Genomic DNA, 9,479 nt, shown 5'->3' with positions numbered 1-9,479 from the left:
AAAAAAAAAAAAAAAGTAGACTTGTTGGCTTCTGCAGAGCCTTTGCAGCATAGGCAGTCTGCATCTGTGTATTTCCCTGATGTCTGAGGAGGTAGGAACAAGCCAGGCAGTGGTGGCACACACCTTTAATCCCAGCACTTGGGAGGCAGAGACAGGCGAATTTCTGAGTTCAAGGCCAGGCTGGTCTACAGAGTGAGTTCCAAGACAACCAGGGCTATACAGAGAAACCCTGTCTCAAAAAACCTAAAAAATTAAATAAATAAATATAAAAATTAAAAAATGAAGAGGTAGGCACACTGGCTGGCTGAGAGCCCTTTGCAAGTGACCAAGGTCCTTTATATCATTAAGACACCGTAGCCTATTAGTAATCTTTTGAGGCAAGTAGCAGGCATCTGTTTCCCAGGTAGGTGTTGAACTGGAAAACAGACCAAATACTCTGGGTTTTAAAATTAGTGCTCTTTCAACTACGACACCTTGAGACCGAAAGTGCTTGACTCAGAGACGGTAAGTGATTCACTTACTTCACTGATTAGGAGGCATGTGCAAAATGGGGATGGAGTCTGTCAATTTATCAGAACTTGGAGAGTATCTTAATTATATCAATCTCAGAATCAGGGGTTAGCAAATTCTGAGCTCTAGACAAGAAAGAAGGAGACCAAGAAATGCAAGGCAATTTGGCATTACTGAGCTTCAGAGTAAAAGGGCTTCTTTTCCAACTCAAGTGGGTAAATGGCAGTTCTCATAAATAGTAGGGTCAGCTGGGCCCGGAGGTGTAGACTTGTAAGCACAGTGTCTCAACTACTCAGGAGGATGGAAGTTCAAAGTCAGCTTCAGCAAGTTAGTGATACACTGTCTCAATAAAAAAGGGGACTGAGACGCTTGCCTCATGTGTCTGATGCTGATGACTTCAATCCCTTGTGCCTGAAGTAAACAATCCTAGGGGGCATACAGGCCTTAGCATCCTAGTCATAAGCCACCCTACTCATTACTACAGTAGGGGACACAGTCTTCCTACCCTCGTCACAAGCGGTCCCTACTCATTACTGGATAGCTGCCTTTCTCAGCAACGCACTTTCCTCCTAGAGATAAACAGTGAACACTTTTACCACTAAGCATGGAAAAAATTGCCAAGTCGAGAATGACTCCCCCAAACTAGGCAGTTTACTGATAAACCTAAGGTGTGTTTCATAGGGTTACTCCCCTCAAAGGGGACAAGAGGTAGTTTATAATGGAGTCAAATATGAATAGCCAAATCAAGGTTGCCCAAAATTCCATTGTTCAACATTGAAAAGTTCTTGTAGTAACAGAACAAAGAGAGTTGCAAATAAACACTTTTCAAACACATGTGTGGTAGCATCAGGTGGGCAAGATATAATAAATCGGGAAACCCGTGACATGTGTGGACCTCAGAGGCTATCTGATGATATTCTCTGTTTCTGGGTTAGTGGTAGCTAATGGTCCCCTTAAACATCCCAAAGAGGACAGGGACTCCACAGGAAGACCAAGAGTCAACTAACGTGAACCCTTGGGGGATCCCAGACACTGACTCAACACCCAAAGAGCGAGCATGGGCTGGACCTAGGGCCCCTGAATATATGTAGCAGATGTGCAGCTTGGTCTTCACGTGGTTTCCCCAACTGGACTGGGAGCTGTCCTTGAATCTGCTGCCTGCCTGCCTGCCTGCCTGCCTGCCTGCCTGCCTGTGGATCCTGTGCCCCTCAAACGAGAAGGGAAGAAAGGGGAGAGGATCTGTGTAAGGGGGTACTGGGAGGAGAAGGGAGAAGGGGGGGCTGACATTGGGATGCAAAGTGAATAAATAAATAAATTAATTAAAAGTTTGCAGGCGATGGTCACAAAGATGTTAGGGCACACACAAAGGTGGGTCATAAATGGCTATTTTAGAAGTCTACGGATAGCCCAGGGTAACCTGCCCTTGGATCTGCAACACTCCTTCCTCTCTACTATTATTAAAGTGCTAATCAATTAATCAGCCTTTCTAGAATGTTTAGAGCTTGCAGCTTCTTTCTGGGAACGTTAGTTCACAAGAGCTTGTCTTTTACTTGGGTATATCCAGAGGATGACTGGAATAAAGTTTTTCAATTTTTTTTAAAATTTGGGACAAGATCATCTAGGCTGGCCTTGGAGCTCCTTATCCTCCTGTCTCTGCCTCCCAAGAGCTGGGATTACAGGCATGGACCACCAGAGCCTGAAAAAAGATTTTAAAATGCAAGTATTTTTATTTTCTCAGAATATCCTAAGGCTCCAGTTGAATCTTTTCAGAACACCACAGATTTTCAAAGAGGTCCAGTTTAAAAAACAACTGCTCTGGGTAAAGCCACCAGCAGTTTTTCCATAAGAAAAAAATGTTGAATGTCAAGCATGACATGCAATCTTATATCATATTTCAGGAGATTTACATTTCGAAACCATTTATAAATCTTGGGATTACCCAGGGTGGTGACTCCTACTTGAAGCAGAGCTGTATTACAAGTTCGAAGCCAACTAGGGCTTCATAGGGGGACCCTGTCTCAAAATTCCCAAAATAGAACTTCCTGTTTCATAATTCAATTAGTGATTAGTGTGCTTCAATAAACAAAATTCAAAACCGGAGGGCTGGTGAGATGGCTCAGTGGGTAAGAGCACTGACTGCTCTTCCGAAGGTCGTGAGTTCAAATCCCAGCAACCACATGGTGGCTCGCAACCACCCATAGTGAAATCTGATACCCTCTTCTGTGTACTCATTTATACTAATAAATAAATCTTAAAAAAAAAAAATTCAAAACCGAAAAAACACATAAACCCCAGCCAACCAAATTCACGATACGCAGACTGATTACCGCGTTGGAAAAGGTGGTCCGAAGTCCCCGGAGAGGTCATCTATGTGCGGAATTGAATTGGTGTAGACATCTAAGTAAGCATTCTATGAAAGGGGACAGTGAACACTAACGGCCCGCAAAAGGGTGTTCTTGACGGCGTTCGCGTGCACTTTACTTTGGCGGAGAAGGGCTTGGGGTGGGGGCGCCTCTGCATTTCTACTTAACTCCCCCACTTGTACACTGTACGCAGACGCTATACCTTTTTCCTCCTTGCAACTTCTTGAGTGCAGGGACACCCTTCCTCTGCACCTTACCCCCGCAGAGCTGTCTGACCCTTTCTGGTAACAGCCCATAGAATGAGGGTCTTTGAAAGCTGGCCATTTTGCATGCCTTTGAGTCAGTCCCTGGTTAACTCTGAAATGCAGATTTCCCGGAAATATCAGATGGTCTTCACAACCCATCCCAGACCCGGGATTCTATTTTCCTCTGCCTTCTCTCCCTTTTTCTTTTTTCTCTCTACTCTGCTTTCACTCCCAGTCTCTCTTATCAACCAGTGACCCGCCCCTTCCGTTCCCAGTTGGCGCCTGCGCAGAGAGGCCCGTGAGATCCTATTTGGCCCCGCGTAGTTGCCGTAGTTGGCGGAAGCACCGGCCATGAAGCATTGTGGGAGAAGATGGCGGCCGCCGTCCGATTTCGGGTTGTTAGAGCGCTTCCAATGTCACGTAAGTGTCACCGGGGACGGGGTCTTGGGGCTGCGTTCCGCGACGGGAACATAACGTTTCTTTCTCATACTCTTGGCTCATGTGTGAAAGTGCACTCGGGAAGGGGACGGAGAGCTGGAGTAACTGGGTTGGACGAGGAGAACTGGGGCACTTAAAGGCTCGAGATAGTGCGTGAATTGTTGTTGGGAAGGTTGAAGTTAAAGGAAATACTTATTCAGGGAGGAGAAGGGGGCTTGGACAGCAGGACATCGATTGACTTCATGGTAGTAATCGCAATGGAAATCATAAATCCGCGCCACAGATGGAGACTGTCGGGTTGTGGCGCTAGGGTCTGCAGCAGAGAGAGATGTTTGGGGAGAATTGGGAGCTGGGTGGAAAGAAAAGCGATGGACCGCTTAGAATTTGTCAGCATTGTTTATTTACTCTTCTGTTGTGATTGAATCTGTTCACAGTCCTCAAATAGAAGCCATGAGTTTGCTCTTGCAAAATAAGAGAAGCAAAGAATTCACTCCTTACACCTCACGGTCCGTTCACCTCCATGCCACAAACGCGCCCACTTCAGTTACATTTTTCCATAGTCTGTTTTTTAAAACGCATTAGAGAATGTCGTTCATTCTCAAAATTGCTTCATGTCAGATCATGTAGAAGAGCTTTTTTCCCCAGGGTAGTTGGAGCAGGAAATTCCAACAGCTGCTAAGTTAGGGGGTCAGATGTCCTTATGCCACTACCAACGCCATCACCACTTCTTGACTATTTTATTGCTTCTTTCTTCATGTCACTAACTGAGCCCACACTACTGAAAGTAGACAAAACAAGGCCACTCCCAAGAAGTCTTTTATTAGGCCTCCTGCTACACTACAGGGAAAAACAGCACAGAAGAGTGTCTCCCGGGAAACTCTCCAGATGAGCCATGCTAGATAGGCAGAGAAGGGATATTTGGAGCAATCACAGCCTATTCTCTTTTATACCAATCACAGTTGCCCCTCCGTGCATGTACTCTGACCTCGGATATGGGTACAGGGCCATCTAGAATTGGGTTGTGATAGCATAAAAATCTGGTACAACTGTTTCAGGTAATTTGGCTGAGGTAGGGCTTTCAGGAATCAAGGCTGCTTTGGTCATGTAGTTTCCCTAAGGCATCCATGGGATATTCAGGTGCTGGTGCTGCCGTTAGGGTAGGCCAGCCAGCTTGTTGATTGATAGTCTTTTGCTCAGATAATCAGAGTAGCAAGAGATAGTCCAACAGCTGCTAATCAGGGAGTCAGTTGTCCTTATGCCCCAGTCTTTTCTCATTTACCGTAAATGAACATCAAAGGAGCTTTAGAGTAGGATTGTAAAGCGGAAAGGTATGGTAGCTCACACCTGTAACCTCAGGACTTGAGACCCAGAGTCAGGAGGATCATTGTGGGTTCAAAGGCAGTTAGGGCTACATAGGGAGTTCTAGGGTAACCTGGTTATACAGTAGTACTCTGTCTCAAAAAACTTAAGTTTTGGGCTGGCGAGATGGCTCAGCGGGTAAGAGCACTGACTGCTCTTCTGAAGGTCCTGAGTTCGGATCCCAGCAACCACATGTAATGAGATCAGACTCCCTCTTCTGATGCGTCTGAAGACAGCTACAGTGTATAGTGGGGCCTGGAGCAAGTGGCCATCTGTACAGCTAGTGTACTCATATACATAAAAATAAATTAATTAATTAAAAAAAACCTTAAGTTTTTAAAAGTGTTAGATAAAGCCAACCTGTTGCCCTAGGGTGAGGTGGTATCCTCTTGTGGATGCCCTGCAAAGCTGAGCGGACTGCTGCAATTGCTGTCCTTTTATCTCTAGCTTTTGGGTTTTGGTCTCTGTGTGTTGCATCCTTGGGGACTTTCTGCATCATGACTCATTTTTCTGAGATTCATTTTATATCTTTTTAGGAAAGTCCTAACATTAACTTTATCTGGCCACCATTTGGAAGTCTTCCTTATGCCCTGGAGATCATTAAGCACAGATAAACACATAGCTAGATGAGGCCATTACTCCAGGAATCTGCTTGGGGTGTCTGCCCCTGAGCAAACTCAGACTGTATATTTGATGAAGGACAGAGACAATTGACAAACTCTGACTGGCCAGGAGATTAGGTTCAAGGTCTCTTCTTACTATATTCTTAGAGGTCTCTGAAAATGTAGTTTAAAGATGGGGGGCTTGTACAAGGTTCACCCCTGGAGGAGTAAAACTCAGTAAGATAGACTAAAGTAAACTCTCCCTTCTTTATAGCATAGATGATGAAACATAGAGCAATAGGAGCTAGGCATTAGTATTTTCTAGTCACAAAAAGGCCGTTTCAGATATTTTCTGTTTGTTGGAGTGTTTTAAAACTACAGACATTGCTAACCTAAAAGGCATGTAGTAAACATCTCTGCTTCTCTTTTTCTTTTGCTTTCTCTTTTTCTTTCTCTCTCTCTCTCTCTCTTCCTTTCTTCATGTGTATGAGTACACTGTAGTTGCCTTCAAACACCCCAGAAGAGGACATCAGATTCCTTTGCAGATGGTTGTGAGCTACCATGTGGTTACTAGGAATTGAACTCAGGACCTCTGGAAGAGCAGCCACTGCTCTTAACCACTGAGCCATCTCGCCAGCCCTGGTGGTGGAGACATTCTTAGATTCTTTAAGTCAGAGTTATAGGGCTGATAACAATAAAAGCTGTCCTGTTTGTATTTTCTTTTTCTTTTTTTTTTAATTGGATAGTTTATGTGTGTATATTTCAAATGTTATCCCCTTTCCTGGTTTCCCCTCCAGAACCCCCATCCCAACCCAGTATTTTCTGATTGTGACTGAACTGTGACCCTGGACGTGTAATGAAAAGTCAAACATATGCTGCACCACTTGGAGAATCACTAGTCCGTCTTTCTTCTGTGAGGCTTGTATAAATAAAGAAGCAGCTGGTTGCTCAGCAGTCAGAGCAGCAGAAATGGCCTGATGGCTAGGCAGTCAGTCATCTGTGAGACTACACTCCACCCCTTGCCTATCCTTTCCTCTGCAGGCAGCCCTGCCAGCAACGCCCTCCATGCTGGGGAAGGCTCCTAGCATGTGTACATATTTGTGTTTGGGTACATGTTAATATGTGGGCATGTGAAGGCCAGAGGTCAATATCTGCTGTCTTCCTTAATCACTCTCCACCCTGTCTGTCTGTGTGTGTATCTATCTATTATTTATTTATTTGAGACAGAATCTCTCACTGAACTTGAAGTTGCTGACTTGGCTAGGTTGTCTTGACAGCAAGCTTTAGGAATCCACCTCTCTCAGCCTCTCTGTAGGTGATAGACAGTTCCTGGGGTCATAAAGGCATGCCAGCCATCGAGCTTGGGTGTTATTTTCTTTTTCTTTTTCCTTCTTCCCCTTTTCTTTTCTTTCTTTTTTAATGCAAGTGACAGAAATTCAGACTCTTTCTGCTTTCATAGCAGGAACCCTGCCAGCCGACCCAACTTCCTAGCATTTTTTCTTCCTGTTTTCCTTTTGAGATGCCAATAGTCTTTCTGCCCCCAACCACATCATTACCTCAACTCATTTGCCATCAAACTTCAGTCATGTCCAGATAGTCTTTTGCTGTTAGTCCACTCCAGTCTTAATTCTTACTTCTACTTAGTTGTGCATATTCTGTGTTTCTCCTGGGATTCCAGTCTTGGTTATTCTTTTTTAAAACCTTTCACAAAACACTTTACTGCTGGGCAGTGGTGACACATGCCTTTAATCCCAGCACTTGGGAGGCAGAGGCAGGTGGATTTGAGTTCAAGGCCAGCATGGTCTACAGAGTGAGTTCCAGGATAGCCAGGGCTACACAGAGAAACTCTGTCTCAAAACAAAACAAAACAAAACAAAATATTACCCAGAAATCCTTTCTTGTGATAATATGGCCTGATGTTATATAGCCCATAGGACATGGTATTTGCTTTCTAATTTTATATAATTCCTATGGGTTTCATGCTACAGTAATTTGTATTTATTATTGTCGGTACTTCAATCCCTAAGGTACTAGTTTCTAGGAACCTTTTATGCTAACATGTGCCATGTTTGCTGGCTCTGGTGTTTCCCTAAAGGTACTGCCATTTCTGCAGCAGCCACATCTGTGTTCTGTGGCTCATCCCATCGCCAGCTTCACCATGCTGTCATACCTCATGGAAAAGGTGGCCGCTCATCTGTCAGTGGAGTTGTGGCCACTGTGTTCGGAGCAACAGGATTCCTGGGTCGATATGTCGTCAACCACCTTGGTAAGTCAAGTTCTTTTAGTTCAGTGTGCCTCATGCCTTGGACTAGGATTGCCTGACTTGAGACTGTAAGCCATGTGTTTTTGTTTCAACAATACTACGAGTTACTTCTATCTTAGATTTATAGAAGTTTTATCTGCCTTGGCATTGTGAGAACATTCATGCCTCTTCTATAGGACATTATTATGGGGATGAATAAGTATATGGGAAACAATATGTGAGGTTATGGCATCTTTAGTAGCCAGGATACACTTTGTTTCTAGCATTTTAATTAATCCATCTATCATACTGGAATTTAGTCTTGTCTAAGTTACGGTTGTGTGACATATCTATATTGATGTTGATCTTGGTTCACTCCATCTTTTAGGACGAATGGGGTCACAAGTGATCATACCGTATCGGTGTGATGTATATGACACCATGCACCTTCGTCTAATGGGTGACCTGGGCCAGCTTATCTTTCTGGTAAGACTTTATGTTAATGTAACTTCTGAGGTCATTGTTAGGAATAAGAGGAAATGTAATGAAGCAGTAGTTTAACCCCAGAGTGGACCAAGTGCATCCTCTTGTTTTACCTTGCAAATCCTACTCTGGTCATTAGCAGACCTTTTAGTAAAGCACTAGATAATGATTATTTACAATTTTCAGATCATAGAATCTTGTCAGAGCTGCTGAGCTCTATCCTTATGGCCCTAAAGCAGTCATAGATGGTATGTGAGTGAATGGATGTGGCTCTGCTCCAATATTACTTTATAGATTGTAGACAGATATGGCCCATAGGCTCTAGTTTACTAAGCCCTCCTCTAAACATGTGCTTTGCGTGGTAGACATTAGCCACGTGTAGCTGTAGAGCACTTGAACTAGTCTGAATTAAGATGTACTATAAGATAAAAATACAGATTTCAAAGACTACATGAAAAATTTCATTAGTATGCTAATATTTTTGTTTATAGTTATTATACATTGAAATATTTTTGATATACTGGGAGAAATAAAATATGAACATGAATTTGTCTTGATTTTGTGTTTACTCTTTTAATTGTACTAAAAGTACATTTAGGATTGTATGTGTGCTTTGCGGTAGGGTTCTAAGGTGATTTTACAGACACAGTCACAAGGAGGAAGTCTAAGAACTTGGCTTAGTTGGTATGAACTTAACTGTGCACAACCCTCTGTCAGCATTCCCTCCTGTTTTTCTTCAGTCTCTAGGCTTCTCAGGCCAGGGGTTCCCAGAGAACTAATGAGAGCCTGCAAGGGTGTGGTTAAGTTGTATGGGCTCTTTGACCAGTGAATGATGAGCTAATTATAAATCATGTAGGATTTCAGCTCAGCTCATAAACTTTTGCACTGTGACTATAAATTAAGTAATCTCAGGGAGAAAAGAACAGAATTTTCTGTACTAAAATGAAAATTGTCCCAGATGTGATGTCTCATCCCTGCACTTGGGAGTCTGAGACAGGAGGATTCTTATGATGTTGAGGTCAGGTTGGAATACACTGTGAGTAGTAGGCTGTTGAGGATCGAGTGAGGCTCTGCCTTACAGATGGCAGCCAGGCTCCGTAACACACACTTGTAGTCCGAGGAATGGACAGGTGGAAGCATTCAGGGTTAGCCTGGCTATGTGAGACCCTATGGAAAGCAGCATCAACAAGACCTGGAAGTTTTCATCTCTGCGTTTCTTTTTTTTTTGGGTTTTTTT

At 43.6% G+C, this 9,479-nt stretch overlaps 2 protein-coding genes across 3 annotated transcripts in view; one reads left to right on the top strand and one right to left on the bottom strand.

The window, feature by feature from the left end:
- Akap3 (A-kinase anchoring protein 3) overlaps positions 1 to 2,969 on the bottom strand; it is a 26,268-nt gene extending 23,299 nt beyond the window's left edge. For both annotated transcript variants that reach the window (XM_031383488.1, XM_031383490.1), the window contains exon 1: positions 2,838 to 2,969. The gene's annotated coding sequence lies outside the window, so the exon portion shown is untranslated. The remainder of the gene's footprint in view (positions 1 to 2,837) is intronic.
- Positions 2,970 to 3,439: 470 nt separating this feature from the next.
- Ndufa9 (NADH:ubiquinone oxidoreductase subunit A9) overlaps positions 3,440 to 9,479 on the top strand; it is a 27,953-nt gene continuing 21,913 nt past the window's right edge. The window contains exons 1-3 of the mRNA XM_031383491.1: positions 3,440 to 3,538; positions 7,613 to 7,783; positions 8,148 to 8,245. Coding sequence (XP_031239351.1) covers positions 3,490 to 3,538; positions 7,613 to 7,783; positions 8,148 to 8,245 — 318 coding nt within the window. The 5' untranslated portion in view covers positions 3,440 to 3,489. The remainder of the gene's footprint in view (positions 3,539 to 7,612; positions 7,784 to 8,147; positions 8,246 to 9,479) is intronic.

The sequence above is a fragment of the Mastomys coucha genome, unplaced genomic scaffold (assembly GCF_008632895.1).
Source record: "Mastomys coucha isolate ucsf_1 unplaced genomic scaffold, UCSF_Mcou_1 pScaffold20, whole genome shotgun sequence".
Classification (NCBI taxonomy): domain Eukaryota; kingdom Metazoa; phylum Chordata; class Mammalia; order Rodentia; family Muridae; genus Mastomys; species Mastomys coucha.
The sequence above is the reverse complement of the archived record's forward strand: the minus strand, read 5'-3'. Positions and strand labels throughout refer to the sequence as shown.